At 66.2% G+C, this 16,142-nt stretch overlaps 4 protein-coding genes across 6 annotated transcripts; 2 read left to right on the top strand and 2 right to left on the bottom strand.

Moving 5' to 3' along the window:
* Positions 1–5,565, top strand: LOC131579152 (uncharacterized). Of its 2 annotated transcripts, XM_058838709.1 has the most exons (5): positions 1–142; positions 2,045–2,127; positions 3,403–3,555; positions 3,648–3,814; positions 4,272–5,565. In XM_058838709.1, the coding sequence occupies exons 3-5, from the start codon at positions 3,405–3,407 to the stop codon at positions 5,550–5,552; spliced, it is 1,599 nt and encodes a 532-aa protein (XP_058694692.1). In that variant the 5' UTR covers positions 1–142; positions 2,045–2,127; positions 3,403–3,404; the 3' UTR covers positions 5,553–5,565. The 2 variants fall into 2 exon arrangements, with proteins under 2 accessions (XP_058694692.1, XP_058694691.1); XM_058838708.1 differs by lacking the exon at positions 2,045–2,127 and having other exon boundaries at positions 2–142.
* A 103-nt stretch (positions 5,566–5,668) lies between these two features.
* LOC131579155 (retinol dehydrogenase 11-like) lies at positions 5,669–7,754 on the bottom strand. Its single transcript, XM_058838712.1, has 6 exons — positions 7,395–7,754; positions 6,665–6,904; positions 6,504–6,593; positions 6,243–6,431; positions 5,959–6,065; positions 5,669–5,883 (listed from the first exon to the last, which is right to left on the bottom strand). Exons 1-6 carry the CDS (start codon positions 7,606–7,608, stop codon positions 5,695–5,697), a joined length of 1,029 nt encoding a protein of 342 aa, XP_058694695.1. The 5' UTR covers positions 7,609–7,754; the 3' UTR covers positions 5,669–5,694.
* Positions 7,755–7,939: 185 nt separating this feature from the next.
* Positions 7,940–9,713, bottom strand: C4H2orf81 (chromosome 4 C2orf81 homolog). 2 transcript variants are annotated; one of them, XM_058838711.1, is made up of 3 exons: positions 9,428–9,713; positions 9,235–9,339; positions 7,940–9,132 (listed from the first exon to the last, which is right to left on the bottom strand). In XM_058838711.1, exons 1-3 carry the CDS (start codon positions 9,698–9,700, stop codon positions 8,413–8,415), a joined length of 1,098 nt encoding a protein of 365 aa, XP_058694694.1. In that variant the 5' UTR covers positions 9,701–9,713; the 3' UTR covers positions 7,940–8,412. The 2 variants fall into 2 exon arrangements, with proteins under 2 accessions (XP_058694694.1, XP_058694693.1); XM_058838710.1 differs by having other exon boundaries at positions 7,940–9,339.
* Positions 9,714–10,407: 694 nt separating this feature from the next.
* On the top strand, positions 10,408–16,076 carry WDR54 (WD repeat domain 54). Its single transcript, XM_058837928.1, has 10 exons — positions 10,408–10,689; positions 11,549–11,756; positions 12,712–12,774; positions 12,857–12,923; positions 13,515–13,571; positions 13,644–13,771; positions 14,526–14,626; positions 14,707–14,869; positions 14,977–15,051; positions 15,169–16,076. The coding sequence occupies exons 1-10, from the start codon at positions 10,670–10,672 to the stop codon at positions 15,298–15,300; spliced, it is 1,014 nt and encodes a 337-aa protein (XP_058693911.1). The 5' UTR covers positions 10,408–10,669; the 3' UTR covers positions 15,301–16,076.
* The last annotated feature ends 66 nt before the right edge of the window (positions 16,077–16,142 follow it).

Here is a 16,142-nt window from a genome sequence, read left to right as displayed (position 1 = left end):
ATTTCCCAAAGTGAAGCCAAGGAAAGGGCGGGGCGCGCAATGGCGGGGCCAGGCCCGGGGAGGAGGATGAGGAGGAAAACGAGAGGGAGGAGGAAGCAGCGCGACGGGATCAGTCGGGACGAGCCGCGGCTGGGAGCTGTCGGTAAGTGCTCCTGATCTAGCGCCCGGTGGCCGTAGAAAGTGTTGCTATGGGAACGGGGTGTTTATTCCCGCCCCTGATTTTGTGTGGGATTGGATCCTGGTCCTGCTCGTGATTTTGGGATCGGGGCAGCGATCCCCGGAGGGGGTGGTGTGGGGTCACCGAGGGGAGGTCTCTGGGTGGGGATCCCCGAGGAGATGCTGACCCCCCCAAGGAGGGGGTCCCCAAATCGGCCGGTGGAAAGGAGGGAATCCCCCCCGGGAGGGAATTCCCACCCCCCCCCTTGGAATGGGAATCCCCCCCGGGAGGGAATTCCCCCCCTCCCTTGGAATTTACCCGCTGGACCCCATCCGGGAAGGGTTTGGCCCCGTCCCCCGGGATCCGTGCCCTCCCCCATCCCCCATCCCCATGTCCCATCCCGGTGTCCTCATCCCCGTGTCCCCATCCCCGTGTCCCATCCCGGTGTCCCCACCCCAGTGTCCCACCCCAGTGTCCCACCCCGGTGTCCCATCCCGGTGTCCCCATCCCCGTGTCATATCCTGGTGCTCCATACCCCGATGTCCCATCCCAGTGTCCCGTCCCGATCCCCCATCCCCGTGTCCCATTCCGATGTCCCATCCTAATGTTCCATCCCGGTGTCACATCCCCGTGTCCCACCCCGGTGTCACATCCTGGTGCTCCATATCCCAATATCCCATCCCCGTGTCCCACCCCGGTGCTCGATATCCCAGTGTCCCACCCCAGTGTCCCATCCCCGTATCCCATCCCGGTGTCCCATCCCCAATATCCCATCCCCATATCCCATCCTGTGTCCCATCCCCGTGTCCCATCCCCGTGTCCCATCCCCGTGTCCCATCCCAATATCCCATCCCCAATATCCCATCCCCAATATCCCATCCCCATATCCCATCCCCAGTATCCCATCCCCATATCCCATCCCGATATCCCATCCCGATATCCCATCCCCAATATCCCATCCCGATATCCCATCCCGATATCCCATCCCCAATATCCCATCCCGATATCCCATCCCGATATCCCATCCCCAATATCCCATCCCAATATCCCATCCCAATATCCCATCCCCATATCCCATCCCCATATCCCATCCCCAATATCCCATCCCCATATCCCATCCCCAATATCCCATCCCAATATCCCATCCCGGTGTCCCATCCCCGTGTCCCACCCCGGTGTCCCGCTGCTGTCCGTGGGAGTGCCCGGGAAGCCGTGCCCTAGTGACAGTGACAGGGGGACACAGCCCCGCCCTGCCCTGCCCTGGTTACTCACCGTGCCCGGGCACCGTGATCCCGTGTTCCAGAGCTCTTCCCTTCCCTCCGCTCTGTGCCTCAGGGGCTCTCTTCCCATTTCCTGTGCTCTCCTCCCATTTTCCGGGGCTCTCTTCCCATTTCCCAGGGCTCCTTTCCCATTTCCCAGGGCTCTCTTCCCATTTCCTGTGCTCTCTTCCCATTTCCCGGGGCTCCTTTCCCATTTTCCGGGGCTCTCTTCCCATTTCCCAGGGCTCCTTTCCCATTTCTCGGGGCTCTTTTCCCAGTCCACAAGGTTCTCCTCCTTTTCTACTGGCTCATTTCCCGGTCCCTGGAGCTCTTTTCCCAGCCTCCAAGGACCTTTTCCAGGTCCTGAAAAGCTCTTTTCCCCATCCCAGAGAGTCTTTTCCCGGTCCCGGGGCTCTTTTCCCGGTCCTGGGGATCCTTTCCCGGTCCCCGCGGTTCCCGGTTCCCTTTCTCCAGTTCCCAGCCGCTCTCCCCATCCCAGTTTCCCTTCCCCACCCCACTGGCTGCACTGGGATGTTTTCTGAGGAATCCGGGAGCCGGGATTTGGTGTCGGGCTGGGGTTTTAATTATCCCCTCGGGATTCATCCCCTCGTTTCCTGCTCAATTCCAGGGACACCGCCCGGGCGTGCCCTGTCCCGGTTAACACCGGGATCCCGTGCTCCCGGAGCCGCCGGTGCCCGCCGGGAGCTGCGGGTGAGCTTTGGGATGTCCCGGAGGAGTTTCCGGGGGCTGAGCCGCGCTCCCCGGTGCCGGTTCATCCCTGGATCGCGGCGGGATTCCCGCCGGGAATAGAGTGAAACCGAAACCGGCACCGGGAGGGTTCTGAGCCGGTTTGGGGCGGGTGATCCCAAAATGAGGTGGGGCTGTGACGGGTGGAGGTGCCTCATCCTGTCAATGAGTGTCCCATCCCTGCAGTGGTGCCCGTGGTGGCTGTCCCTGAGTGTCCCTGACCCTCCCTGAGTGTCCCTGACCCTCCCTGAGTGTCCCTGACCCTCCCTGACTGTCCTGACCCTCCCTGACTGTCCTGACCCTCCCTGAGTGTTCCTGAGTGTCCCTGACCCTCCCTGACCCTCCCTGAGTGTCCCTGAGTGTCCCTGACCCTCCCTGACCCTCCCTGTGTGTCCCTGATTGTCCCTGATTGTCCCTGACCCTCCCTGAGTGTCCCTGGCAGTCCCTGTCCCAGGGATACCCTGGCAGCGGGCAGTGCCCATGGTGACTGTCACTGACTGTCCTGTCACTGTCACTGTCCCTGTCCCAGGGATGCCCCAGCGACAGGCAGTGCCCATGGTGACTCCTGTCCCTGTCCCTGTCCCAGGGATACCCTGGCAGCAGGCAGTGCCCATGGTGACTGTCCTTGTCCCCATTCAGGGATGCCCCGGCAGGCAGTGCCCATGGTGGCTGTCCTTCACTGTCACTGTCCCCATGCAGGGACGCCCCGACGGCGGGCAGTGCCCATGGTGGCTGTCCCTCACTGTCCTGTCACTGACTGTCCTGTCCCTGTCCCAGGGATGCCCCGGTGGCGGGCAGTGCCCATGGTGACTGTCACTGACTGTCCTGTCACTGACTGTCCTGTCCCTGTCCCTGTCCCAGGGATGCCCCGGTGGCGGGCAGTGGCCATGGTGACTGTCACTGACTGTCCTGTCACTGACTGTCCTGTCCCTGTCCCAGGGATGCCCCGGCGGCGGGCAGTGCCCATGGTGGCTGTCCCTCACTGTCCTGTCACTGACTGTCCTGTCACTGACTGTCCTGTCACTGACTGTCCTGTCACTGACTGTCCTGTCCCTGTCCCAGGGATGCCCCGGCGGCGGGCAGTGCCCATGGTGACTGTCCCTCACTGTCCTGTCACTGACTGTCCTGTCCCTCACTGTCCTGTCCCTGTCCCAGGGATGCCCCGGCGGCGGGCAGTGCCCATGGTGACTGTCACTGACTGTCCTGTCACTGACTGTCCTGTCCCTGTCCCTGTCCCAGGGATGCCCCGGCGGCGGGCAGTGCCCACGCTGACCACGCTGTGCCTGCAGAGCCTGGCCCAGCACATGCAGAGCCTCTGGGCCAAGGACTACAGCGACAATTACCTGGACGAGTACGAGTTCCGCTTCCTCGTGGGCCCCTTCAACGACCTGGGTGAGGTGTGGGGGGTGGTTCAGGGCACCGGGACCCCCGTGGGGGGCAGCTGGGGGTCCCAGACCTCGCTGATCAACCCCGATCCCCCCCAGCCTGCGGGCTGGTGCAGGAGCTGCTGCAGCTGCTGGGGACGAGCCGGCGGCTGTCGCGCGCGGCGCTGCACCTGCTGCTGCTGCCACACCTGCGCCAGCTCAGCCTGCGGGCCTGCCCCGCGCTCGCCAACAACGCCCTGGGACACCTGATCGTGGTGCGCTGCCAGGTGGGCACGGGGGACGGCGTGGGAGAGCAAAACAGGGGTGCTGTGGTCTGTGGGAGTGGGCTGGGGGGGATAGCTGTGGGGTTAGGGGTGGCCACCATCAGTGGGGCGGGGGGTGCCATGGACTGTGGGGCAGGGGGAGTGGGGCTGGGTGTGACTGACCTCTAAGGGCATGGGAGAGTGGGGCTGGGGGTGCCCATCCTGTGTGGGGCTGGGAGTGCCCACCTTCCATGGGGCAGGGAGAATAGAGCTGGGAGTGCCCATCCTGTGTGGGGCTGAGGCTGCCGTGCTCCACAGGCCAAGGGGTTGGGCCGGTCAAGACATGCCCACCTTCTCCGAGTCTCCCACGCTGTGTGGGACAGGGGGTGAGGGTGGCATCTGTGTCCCCCCTGAGGGTGTCCCCCCTGAGGGTGTCCCCACTGAGGGTGTCCCCCCTGAGGGTGTCCCTGTGTGCCTGCAGGGCCTGAGCGTGCTGGACCTGGGGGGCTGCGGGCGGCTCTCGCCGTCCGTGCTGGTGGACGTGGCCGAGGGGCTGCCGCGCCTGAGCCGCCTGGGGCTGGCCCACACCCAGGCCAACATCCAGGTGCTGTCGGCCGTGGGCTCCTGCTGCCGCCACCTGCGGGAGCTCGACGTGTCCGGCTGCAAGAAGGTGACGCCGCGTGCCCTGCGGCACCTGGGCTACGACCCCACGGCACGGAGCCCCAGCTGCCCCGCGCTCCGCGTCCTGCTGGCCCGCGACCTGGAGCACCCCGGGGATGGGGACACGGTGGCTGCCGTGGCCTTCCTGCTGCTGGCCCTGCCGTGCCTGGAGGTGCTGGCACACGGCGCCCTGCCGGATGCGCTCCGGCTGCTCCGCTCGCCGCAGCTGGACGACAACGAGGACTCTGAGGGTTTCCCCTCGCTGCGGGAGCTGGTTCGGGGCCGGGGGGCTGCGCCGGAGGGACCCCCGATCACGCTGCCCCTGCGGCAGCTGGAGGAGGTGGAGGAGGATGTTCTGGGCACCGTGCACGCCGTGTGTCCCCAGGCCGAGGAGGTCAGCGTGTGGCTGGGGGACAGTCCCGGCCCCTCGGGGCTCCGGGAGCTGCTGGGCTGGAAGTTCCTGTCCCGGCTGACGCTGGGCTGCTCTGGGCGGCACGGCCGGGCGCTGGCAGAGGTGCTGCCCCTGGCACAGGGCCTGGGCACCCGCCTGCACACCCTGACCCTGCACGGCTTCAGCTGCCGGGACCCGCTCTCGCTGCCCGGCCTGCTCGCCAGCTGTCCCAGCCTGCAGAGCTTCAGCGCCGAGCTGGAAGTGCCACCGGACCCCAACGCCCACCACGAGCCCCTCGAGGAACCCCCCGGTGGCTGGGCCACCGACCTGCTGCCCCACGGGCTGCCCCAGCTCCGGAGCTTCTCTCTGACTCTGACCGAGCCCGTGCCGGCCGCGCACCGGCCGGTGCTGTGCTCCACGCTGGCCTCGCTGCTGTGCGGGGCCCCGCAGCTGCACACCCTGCGCCTGCTGGCCGTGCCCTTCCCGCTGGACTCGCTGCTGGAGCCGGCGCTGGCGCTGCGGGAGCTGCGGGAGCTGGCGCTGGCCGAGAGCCGCGTGTCCCCCGGCACCGTGTGGCAGCTGCTGGCCTCCGACGGGCCCCTGCGGCGCCTGGACCTGTCCCGCTGCCCCGACATCCACCGGCGCGACTACGACGGCTTCCTGCAGGCCGTGAGGAAGCAGCGGCTGGAGCTGGACATCACCTGGGAGTAGCGGCACCAGCGCGGTGTTTTTAATAAAAGTGTGGCGGTCACACCCGGCCGGCGCCGTGTCGTCCCCACCGGGCAGCACAGGGGACACGGAGCGGTGTCCCTGTCCCCCTTCCCGCCCTCCTCAGGGGTGACATCCTGGTGGCTCAGTCCCGCTCCGTCAGCCCCGTCAGCCGCTCCGATGCCTCCCAGAGCTTCCGTGCCAGCGCGGTGTCGCGGGCGGCCGCCGAGGGCAGCGCCAGCCGGCAGCTGCTGTCGAAGTATTTCCCGGTGATGCCCTCCGCTTCCTCCGAGACGGCGCAGAAGATGGTGCTGGCAGCGCCCTGCTCTGCCGACTGCGGGACACGGGGGTGAGCAGGGGGCTCTGTCACCCCCCAACCCAGCCCTGGGCAGGACCCGGCCCCGCTCACCTTCATGAAGAGGCTGAGGAGGCTGAAGAGCGCCCGCACGGCCCAGCTGAAGTGGCGCATGATGCTGGTGCTCACCAGACCGGGGCTCAGCGCGTTCACCGTCACCCCTGCCGGGCCTCACCATCAGCAGCACCCCAGAGACCCCAAACCCCTCGGGGAGCAGCCCCCAGCCTGACCTCAACCCGGGCTTCTGCCACCCTTGGGGGATCCCAGCGCGTCTCTAACCCCGCTCCAGCCCCTGGGAGCTGGGACAGGGGATGTCCCCAGGTTGTCCCGGTACCCACCCGTGCCCTGCAGGCGCCGTGCCAGCTCGGCGGTGAAGAGCACGTTCATCAGCTTGGTGCTGCTGTAGGCGGCGTCGTACCCGGGCGGGCGCCGCTGCCCCGTCAGGAACGCGCTGTCGGCCGTGCCCACGCTGTGCCGGAACGACGACACGTTGACCACCCGGGCAGGCGCCGAGGCCTTCAGGAGGTCTGTGTAGAAGAGGGGGTGAGCCTGGAGGGGTCCCCAGATCCCCCCACAACTCCCCCAAGCCCTGCACTCACCCAACAGCAGGTTGGTGAGCAGGAAAGGGCCCAGGTAGTTGGTGGCAAAGGTTTGCTCCAACCCCTCCGGCGTGATGGCGAAGGGCAGCCCTGGAGAGGAGGGTGGGGAGTGCTGTGGGGATCGGTGCCGGAGCCCGTTGGGGCTGCGGCACGGCACGTACCGGTGACACCGGCGTTGTTCACCAGCACGTCCAGCCGCGGCTCCTCGCGCAGCACGGCGTCGGCGAAGGCGCGCACCGAGGCCAGCGAGCCGGTGTCCAGCAGCCTCAGCACCACCGCCGGGTTCCCGGTGGCCGCCCGGATCTCCTCCACGGCCGCCTGGCCCCGCTCCCGGCTCCGGCACGCCAGGATGGTGCGGGCGTTACGGCGCGCCAGATCCGTGGCCACGCACTTGCCGATGCCTGCGGAACACGGAGCGGGCTGATCCCAGCAGGGTCCCCCTGGTGAGGGGTCCCTGGGGGGGTCTGTGCTGCTGTTCCCAGGATTTGGGCAGCCCCTGCCGCAAGAAAAACCACGCAGCAGGAAACGATGGGATGTGGGGTGGAGTGCAGCACATGTGGGGCCGCTCTGTCCCTGGGCACACGTGGCCATCCCAATCCCAGCCCGTCCCAACCCCATCCCAACCCCATCCCAACATCCCCAGTGGTGGGACACAGCTGGAAGCAGTGACCCCATCCCTGGTGTGACACGGTGGCCGTGGTGGCCTGGTCTGTCAGTCATTAACAGGGCCGACACAGTCCAGCCTCGGAAGGTGGGCAGGGGGCACCAAGGGCACACCCAGGGACTCCCAAAACAGGGACTGGGGTGGGGGGCTGGAGAAGGGACAGCCCTGTCCCCTGCGTGCCACCCCCCAGCCATCACAGCGTGTCCCCGCCGCCCGTCCCCGCTCACCGCTGTTGGCTCCGGTGACAATCACTGTCTTGCCCGTCAGGTCGGTGGGACACTTGCCGGGCTCCCAGGGGCTTCTGCGCCTGGCCCAGAGCAGCAGAGCCAGGAGTGGCAGCAGCAGGAGCCACCACGGGGGGCTCAGGGTCCCCAGCAGCTCCATGGCTGGGCTCGGGGTGGGGCTGGGGACAGAGGTCACGGCAGGACCTTTGCCCGGCATGGCACGGCACAAATCCCTCTGCCCCGTGAGGAGGGACAGCAGAGTGGCTGGAGCAGGCAGGAGGGTGAGCCACGTGTCCCCTCTGCCACCCCACTGTCCCCTCTGCCACCCCACTGTCCCCTCTGCCACCCCTGTACCGCCCTGTCAATAAATGAGAGTTAATTTACTGCTGTTAATTAGCTGTCGGTGCTGTAAAACCGGCACCGGGGAACTCTGCACCGACATTTTCAGCCCAGCCTGGACCGAAAATGATATTTCCCACCCCAATATTACTTTGTGGTGTTGAGTAACGGGAGGAATTTGGGATCACGACAGGTGTTTTTGGGGTTACCTGGCTCGTAGGGCCTTCGGAGTGGACGGACACGGAATTAACGTCCGAGGCTAATTAGGAACTGAAAGTTACACCTGCTCTAATGAGTCACACATCCTCTAATGAGGAACCGGAACCTTACCTAAGGCCCCTCCTGGTGCCAAAACCACCCGCGCTGTCACATTTTATGTTAATGAGCTGAAAGCCACGCCCGCTACTCATAAACTAATGAGGCTTCTATAAATACAACCCCGGGAGTGACCGGGGGGTGTGAAAAGCTCGGTGTGTCACATCGGTGTCCCCGCTGCCACCCCAGGGCGGCTCCAGTGGGACCGGAGTGAGGGAAACTCATTTTATTGCTTTTTTATTTATTTCTGTAAGTAAATAAACCCTTTGCAGCGCTGGCAAAGGGCTCGGAGCTCCGGGAGCGCCGTGCCCGGTGCCGGTGGGACACGGGGGACCCCCAAGGACCGGGGCTTCACCCCCGGCTCCGGTCACTCGCCGTACTCTGAGATCCGGCACTCCGGGTAGGGCAGGATGGGTTTTAGATCCTTCTCCGCCCTCCTCAGCGCCTCGTCCTCCTCCTGCTCGCCGTCCCCGTGTCCCAGCGGGGTCGGTCCGCGGCGCTCGCTGCCGCCCCAGCGCACGGTGACACCGGGAGCCAAGCGAGCCGAGGCCAGCCAGGGGTCACACAGCTGAGCCTCGGCCTTGGCGGCTCTCCCGGCTCCCGGGAGCGCCTGCGGGGAGCCCGGCGGGGCTAACCGGGACCGTGAGGCTCCCGACCGCACCCGCTCGGGCTCGGTGCTCACGTCCAGCACCCTGACCTCGGGGAACACCCAGCGAGCGGCCCCGCGGCGCGCAGCCAGCCTGGGCACGCCGGGGCCGCGGGAGGCTGTGCGGGGCCGCAGCGATGCCAGGCTGGAGCTGGAGGAGCCCGCAGATGGTGGCTCTTGGTCGCCCAGCTCCGTTGTGGCCTCTCGGGACTCCTGCGGTGCCTCCGTCGGGGGTTCCGGGAGCGGAGCCGGGAGCGGAGCCGGGGGTCGGGGCGCGTCCAGCGGGGCCGGCCGGGGCCGGGAGGGTCGGGAGGGTCTGCGGCCCCTCCCGGGGAGCCGGGGAGCGATGGGCGGCTCCGGGAGGGGTGGTCCTGGCACGGGCAGCACGGTGAGATCGCCGGGAATGTGCTCGGGAGGAGCTGCGGCTGCTGCGGAGGGGGCCTGGCACAGCGGTCGGGGGGACAAAAGGGACCCGGTGTGGCTGTCGGGGTGTCCCCGGAGCCGCCGGGGATCAGCCCGAGGGGTGATCGGGGCACGTCTCACCTGCTCCGGGGGCACAGCCGGGACGGGAACAGCCTCGGTGACCTCGGTGGGACACACGAGCGGACCGGCGGCCTCGTCTGAGACGGGGACATCGCCGGACGGGACCTGGCCCGGGGGACAGAGGGGACACGGCGTGGGTGACACGCGAGTCCCACGGCCCGGGAGGGTTCCGAGGGGCCGGGGAACGTCTCACCGCTTCCGAGGGCAGAGAGGCCGCCTCGACGAGGACAGCACCCGACGTCCCCGAGTCCCAGCGGCAGCTTTGAGGCTCCTCATCCTCGCTCCAGACTCCGTCTCGTTCGGGGTCCGGGTCCCCCGCGGGGTCCGGGTCCCCGTCATCCCGCATCGGGAAGCGCCACTCAGCGACAAAGAGGATGGCATCCCGAGCCCGCGACACCGTGAAGGGCACCCGCTGCAGGGACAGCTCCCGACACTGCCAGCCCTCCCAAAAACCCCCCCAAATCATGGGGCTGGGGGTGTCTCACCTGCCGCGCCGCCGCCGCCAGGACCCGCTCGGCCAGCACCCGCTCCAGGAGCTCGTCCAGGATGGACCCGACGTCCAAGGGTTCCTCCGGCAGGAGCTCCTCATCGGGGGACGGGCTGGATTGGGTCAGGCTCCGGTGGGAGCTTTTGGGGGACGCCTTTTTGGGCTGCCGGGGTGTGCCTCGGACGGGCGTTCGTGACTTTTCCAGTTTCGATTTGGCGCCGGAGCCGCGGGGTTTTCCTTTCTGAGCCGGGACAGAGACCCCGCCACAGCTCCCGCTGTCCGGGCGGGACCCAGCCCAGTCCGCCCCAGTATAGACCAGTACACCCCCACGCAGCACAGCGTGGGCTGGGATATACTGGGATGCACTGGGATGGCCCCCCAGCTCATCCCAGTTCATACCAGCCCACCCCAGCATGGTCCCCAGCTCATCCCAGCTCATCCCAGTATATCCCAGTATATCCCAGCCCAGCATGGTCCCCAGTTCATCCCAGTTCATCCCAGCCCACCCCAGCATGGTCCCCAGCTCATCCCAGTGCATCCCAGTATATCCCAGCTCACCCCAGCATGGTCCCCAGCTCATCCCAGCACATCCCAGTTCATTCCATAGCTCATCCCAGTACATCCCAGTTCATTCCATCCCACCCCAGCATGGTCCCCAGCTCATCCCAGTACATCCCAGTATAGCCCAGTACATCCCAACCCGCTCCAGAATGGCCGTCCCACCTTACCCCAGTATATCCCAGCATATCCCAGTACATCTCAGCTCCCCACATCCCCCAGCTCCTCCCCTGTGCCCCGCTTTGCCGCCTCCCAGTCCTCCCAGTCCCGCCCAGTTCTCCCAGTCCCACCTCGGCCATCCCGCCCCTTCGGCGTCCCCAGCTCCACGGCAACGTGACGTAATCACCGCGCACCGCCCCGGGTGACGTCATCACGCCGCGACGCGTCTCCATGGCGGCGACGAGCGTCGGGTGAGCGGGGAGGGGGAAATTGAGGGGGAAATTGAGGGGAAACTGAGGGGCACTGAGGGGAAAACTGAGGGGGAACTGAGGGGAAAACTGAGGGGGAAACTGACGGGAAACTGAGGGGAAAACTGAGGGGAAAACTGAGGGGAAAACTGAGGGGAAACTGAGGGGAAACTGAGGGGGAAAGTGGGGGGGAAAGTGAGGGGAAAGTTAGGGGAAAGTGAGGGGAAACTGAGGGGAAAGTGAGGGGGAAAGTGAGGGGGAAAGTGAGGGGAAACTGTGGGGAAACTGAGGGGGAAACTGTGGGGGCACTGAAGGGAAACTGAGGGGGCACTGAGGGGAAATTGAGGGGGAAACTGACGGGGCACTAAGGGGGAAACTGAGGGGGAACTGAGGGGGAAAAGGAGGGGGAAACTGAGGAGAAAACTGAGGGGAAACTGAGGGGAAACTGAGGGGGAAATTGAGGGGAAACTGAGGGGGCACTGAGGGGAAATTGAGGGGGAAACTGAGGGGAAACTGAGGGGGCACTGAGGGGAAACTGAGGGGAAAGTGAGGGAAAACTGAAGGGAAACTGAGGGGGCACTGAGGGGGAAACTGAGGGGACACTGAGGGGACACTGAGGGGGAACGGGGGTCGGGCAGGGCGGGGGGCTCGGGAAGGGCTCGGGGAGGGCTCGGGGAGGTGGGGCTGGGGTGGGGTCCCTGGTAGAGAACCTTGGGCCGGGGTTTGTGAGGGCCCCTGGGAGGGGAGAGGGGTGGATGTTCCCCCCTTGGAGCTGCTCCCGGCCCCCTCAGAATCCTCCCCAACCCCCCGGAGCTGCCCTCCGGAGCCACCTCAGCCCCCGATTGGCCGTGTCCCCCCTCAGGCCGTACCGCCGGGAGCGGAGCCTGGCCCTGCGGAGCAGCAGCTCGGCCCTGTACAACAACCTGGCCGTGCTGTGCCCCCCGGGCCGGCCCCCGGCCCTCGGAGCCGTGCACGGCACCACCCTCAGCCTGCTGGGCAGCGAGGGGCCCCCCCGGCAGCTGCAGGCCCGGGGAGGGGGCTCGGCCCTCAGCACCCCGCTGCTCACACAGGTGAGGGATGGGGAAATCTTCCATCTCTGGGGTGGGACACGGTCCTGGCACCGAAATGGGGCAGGGGGCCTCAGTGCCGGAGGGTGGAGAGGGAAAAGGAGCCCTCTGAAGGGTCTGGGGAGCTCCGGGGGGGTCCCTGAGGCCAGCAAGGACCCACCTGTGGGAACATCAGACACACCTGGGGCGGGGGGACTGACCCCAGGACGAGGGGTCGGGGAGTCCTGTTGTAGGAGGAGATTTGGGGGGCTCCAGGAGGAGATTTAGGGGGCTCCAGGGAGGGTTTTGGGGGGCTCCAGGAGGAGATTTGGGAGTTCCTGTTGCAGGAGGAGGAGTTCGGAGAGCTCCAGGAGGAGATTTGGGGGCTCCTGTTCCAGAAAGAGGGGTTTGGGGGGCTCCAGGAGGATATTTGGGAGCTCCTGTTGCAGGAGGAGAGTTTGGGGGGCTCCAGGGCGGGGTTTTGGGGGCTCCTGTTGCACGAGGAGAGTTTGGAGAGCTCCAGGAGGAGATTTGGGAGCTCCTGTTCCAGAAGGAGGGGTTTGGGGAGCCCCAGGAGGAGATTTGGGAGCTCCTGTTCCAGAAAGAGGGGTTTGGGGGGCTCCAGGGCGGGGTTTTGGGGGCTCCTGTTTCAGGAGAAGACTTTGGGGGGCTCCAGGGTGGGCTTTTGGGGGCTCCTGTTGCACGAGGAGAGTTTGGAGAGCTCCAGGAGGAGATTTGGGAGCTCCTGTTCCAGAAGGAGGGGTTTGGGGGGCTCCAGGAGGAGATTTGGGAGCTCCTGTTCCAGAAGGAGGGGTTTGGGGGGCTCCAGGAGGAGATTTGGGAGCTCCTGTTCCAGAAAGAGGAGTTTGGGGGGCTCCAGGGCGGGGTTTTGGGGTCACTCCAGGAGAGGCAGCACAGCAGGCAGGGTTGGAGGGAGGTTTTGGGGGTGCTGCAGCGCTCCCCTCTCTGTCCCTCGCAGGCCGCGTGGTGCGAGCTCCCGTCGCGGGTGCTGCTGGTGCTCACGTCCCAGCGCGGGGTCCAGGTGAGGCCCGGGGGGGATTGAGGGGCTCCTGGGGGGTCCCCCTGTCCCCCCCAGGCTGTCCCAGCCTGTCCCTCCCTGGCAGATGTACGAGGCTGATGGCTCCACCATGGTGTTCTGGCACGCGCTGGACGTCCCGGAGCAGCCGGCAGGTGAATCCCCCTGAGACCCCCCCAGCTCTGCCCAGCCCACCACAGGGCTGGGAAATCCTCCCAGAAATGGGGACCCCACCCCTGCCAGGGTGGAAATTCCAGCCTTTTCCAGGAAGGAATTTTCCCAGTATCCAACTAAACCTCTCCTGGCACAGCTTGGGGTTGTTCCCTGTCATCCTGTCCCTGTTCCCCTCCTGGCAGGGAGTTGTGCAGAGCCACAAGGGCCCCCTGAGCCTCCTTTTTTCCAGGCTGAGCCCCTTTCCCATCTCCCTCAGCTTTTCCTGGTTCTCCAGCCCCTTCCCATCTCCCTCAGCTTTTCCTGGTTCTCCAGCCCCTTCCCATCTCCCTCAGATTTTCCTGCTGCTCCAGCCCTTTCCCATCTCCCTCAGCTTTTCCTGCTGCTCCAGCCCCTTCCCAGCTCCCTCAGCCTCTCCTGCTGCTCCAGACCCTTCCCAGCTCCATTCCCTGGACACCAACACCTCAGTATCTCATGACAGGCCCAAACCCGTGTCAGGATTGGGGTGTGACCCCCAATTCCTGCCGCAGAGATGGGTCCCTGCCCGTGAGTGACACAAACCCGTTCCCTTCCAGCGCATTCCGTGTTCGCCCGAGGCATCGCCGCGGCCGGCGGCCGCTTCATCTGCGTGGGTGAGCCCGGGGCCGTGGTGAGGGTGGTGGTCCCGGGCTGGCCCGGCCCTGCTGACCCCCCTGACCCCACAGGGACGTCCTTTGGGGCCGTGCTGGTGTTTGACATCCCCCCAAGAGGGACCAACGTGACGCTGAGCGAGGTCCTGGAGCAGCACCGGGATCCCATCACCGACATCGCGGCCGAGCAGGGCCAGGCCCCGGTATGGGGGGAGGGTGGGAGACCCTAAATCTCCTCACTCCCACTCCCTGCCATGGACAGGGACATCTTCCACCATCCCAGGGTGCTCCAAGCCCTGTCCAATCTGGCTTAGGGCACTTCCAGGGATCCAGGGGCAGCTTCTCTGGGCAGCCTGTGCCAGGGCCTCCCCACCCTCACAGGGAAGGATTTCTTCCAAAATCCCACCCAAATCTCCCCTTTTCCAGTGGGAAACCATTCCCTGTGTCCTGTCACTCCATCCTTTGTCCCAAGTTCCTGTCATCTCTCCTGGAACCTCTTTAGGCACTGGATGGAAGCTCACAGGGCAGATCCCTGCAGACTCCCCAGCCGTTGATTTCCTCCCACACAGCACTTTCTCTGATGAGTCACTGAACTTCCCTTGCTCTGGCATCCCCAAGGAATTCATCCCCCAGAGCCCTGTGTCACCGTGGGGACACGGAGCCGCTGTGTCACCTCCCCCTGCCTCCCGTCCCCTCACCTCACACACCCCCATGGACTTTGCTCCAGGAGTTCCCAGGGCTGCTCTGGGACATTCCCAGGGCCGGGAGGAGCCGGGAATCCTCACAGAGGAGGAAATCCACCCTCGGCGTGGCAGCGTGGGCAAATACGGACGAGTTCCAACGGAGCCCCGCTCCGGCCGGGATCCGCCAGCACTTCAGGAGCTGTTCCAGCTCGTCCTGGTGCCACCCCAGAGCTGGGGACAGTGCCCGCTGTCCCTGAGCCGTCTCTCCCCACAGGACGGGGCTGGGGACCTGGTGACAGCCGATGACTCCGGGACCCTCTGCCTCTGGAGCACCGGGGAGGAGTTCACCCTGCTTGGGAAGATCCCGGGATCTGGGTGAGCCCCGGGGATCCCGCAGGGTGTGGGACACGAGGGAGGGACACCCTAGGGGTGGTGACACGTGGCCGTGTGTGCAGCTCCAGCTGCTCCTCGGTGGTGCTGTGGAACGGGACGGTGGCCGCGGGCTACGGGAACGGGCAGATCCGGCTGTGGGAAGCGGGGTCGGGGCGGATCCGTGCCCAGGTGAGCGCCCACGCCCGCTGGATCTACGCGCTCGACCTGGCACCGCTCACCGGCAAGGTACGGGGGGGTCACAGCTGGCATCCCAAGCTGGAATGCCACCCCAGTGTCCCATCCTGCCCCATGGCACTGCCACCTCCGTGGTGTCCCCTCCGCTCCCCTCGCAGCTGCTGTCGGGTGCAGAGGATTCCTTTGTCCACGTCTGGAAGCTCGGCAGGAACCCGGACACCGATGACATCGAGGTGAGTCCAGGCCTGGGGCACGGACGTGGCGCTTGGAGCTCCATGGGGACCTGGAATCTGGGCCATGGAGCTGCTGTGGAAATGTTGGGATTGCCTATGGATCCGTTCCCGCCGCAGATCCAGCACTGCCACGCCGAGTGCGTGACGGACACACAGGTTTGTGGTGCCCGGTTCTGTGACCCTGCTGGGGACACCTTCGCTGTCACCGGCTACGACCTGAGCGAGATCCTCTGCTACGGCCCGGCCTGAGAACACCGGGAATACCGGGAAAACCGGGAATGTCGGGAACACCAGGAATGTCGGGAACGCCGGGACGCTCCGGCAGCGCGGCCGTGGCTGAGGGGTGAGCACAGACCCCTCTCCAGCTCCGTGGGGATGTGTGGGGGGAGCCCAGCCAGGATCCTCCCCCCCCTGCCCAAAGCCCTCCCGAGGGCTGGGAGCTGCTCCCCGGGATCCTCCCATGGCTCCCCCGGGCTCCGGGATCCTCCCGTGGATTCCCACCCTTCCCGGAGGGTGGCGTGGCTGGGAACAGACCCGGCCCAGACGGGAGGATCCCGGGAAACCTGTGCTACCTGCTGCTCCGGCCGGGAGAGCCCCGAGCCCAGCCCAGCGTCCCAGGGTGCAGCACCCGCCGGCCACGGCTACCGGGGAGGGTGAAAAGCGGGGAGAGAGGCCACGGGAACACGGGGAACCTGGGGGGATCCTGCATCCCAACCCCCCACAGCACCCCAAATCCCCGTGGGATGCTGCAGTCCCATGGCCACTGGCCAGATGTTGGAGGCCCCAGCTGTGCTCCGGGGCTGGAAACAGCAGCAGCAGCTGCAGCAGGACCCCAGGGACATCCCCAGGACCCCTCCAGCCCCCCTGACCCCTCCATGGGAGCTGAGGTGACCCCAGGCCCTGCTCCCAGGGCCCTGCGAGGCCGGGAGAGGGGAATGGGGGATCCAAAAATGACCCCACTCCCTTTATGTCCCACTCGTGTCCCCCCCAGCGCGTGGGTCAGGTCCTCACCCCCCCTGTGCTCTGTACCCCCCCAATAAACACACCCCAGTGAATCCCCCCCCCCATTTCACTCCTTCCTGGGGGGAAGG

This window comes from Poecile atricapillus, chromosome 4 (assembly GCF_030490865.1).
Source record: "Poecile atricapillus isolate bPoeAtr1 chromosome 4, bPoeAtr1.hap1, whole genome shotgun sequence".
NCBI classification, from domain to species: Eukaryota; Metazoa; Chordata; class Aves; order Passeriformes; family Paridae; genus Poecile; species Poecile atricapillus.
This window is presented reverse-complemented; position numbering and strand designations above follow the sequence as displayed.

What these genes read in the sequence shown, in the direction of transcription:
- LOC131579152 (XM_058838708.1), top strand. Translation starts at nt 40, where the DNA reads ATGGCGGGGCCAGGCCCGGGGAGGAGGATGAGGAGGAAAACGAGAGGG. An exon ending in GCCGCGGCTGGGAGCTGTCG is followed by an intron (nt 143 to 3,402) that starts GTAAGTGCTCCT and finishes TCCCTGTCCCAG; the next exon opens with GGATGCCCCGGCGGCGGGCA. An exon ending in GGGCCCCTTCAACGACCTGG is followed by an intron (nt 3,556 to 3,647) that starts GTGAGGTGTGGG and finishes GATCCCCCCCAG; the next exon opens with CCTGCGGGCTGGTGCAGGAG.
- LOC131579155 (XM_058838712.1), bottom strand. Translation starts at nt 7,608, where the DNA reads ATGCCGGGCAAAGGTCCTGCCGTGACCTCTGTCCCCAGCCCCACCCCG. An exon ending in GCTCACCAACCTGCTGTTGG is followed by an intron (nt 6,432 to 6,503) that starts GTGAGTGCAGGG and finishes TCTTCTACACAG; the next exon opens with ACCTCCTGAAGGCCTCGGCG. An exon ending in TCCTCAGCCTCTTCATGAAG is followed by an intron (nt 5,884 to 5,958) that starts GTGAGCGGGGCC and finishes CGTGTCCCGCAG; the next exon opens with TCGGCAGAGCAGGGCGCTGC.
- C4H2orf81 (XM_058838710.1), bottom strand. Translation starts at nt 9,700, where the DNA reads ATGATTTGGGGGGGTTTTTGGGAGGGCTGGCAGTGTCGGGAGCTGTCC. An exon ending in CCTCTCTGCCCTCGGAAGCG is followed by an intron (nt 9,340 to 9,427) that starts GTGAGACGTTCC and finishes CCCCCGGGCCAG; the next exon opens with GTCCCGTCCGGCGATGTCCC.
- WDR54 (XM_058837928.1), top strand. Translation starts at nt 10,670, where the DNA reads ATGGCGGCGACGAGCGTCGG. An exon ending in ATGGCGGCGACGAGCGTCGG is followed by an intron (nt 10,690 to 11,548) that starts GTGAGCGGGGAG and finishes GTCCCCCCTCAG; the next exon opens with GCCGTACCGCCGGGAGCGGA. An exon ending in CGTCCCAGCGCGGGGTCCAG is followed by an intron (nt 12,775 to 12,856) that starts GTGAGGCCCGGG and finishes CCTCCCTGGCAG; the next exon opens with ATGTACGAGGCTGATGGCTC.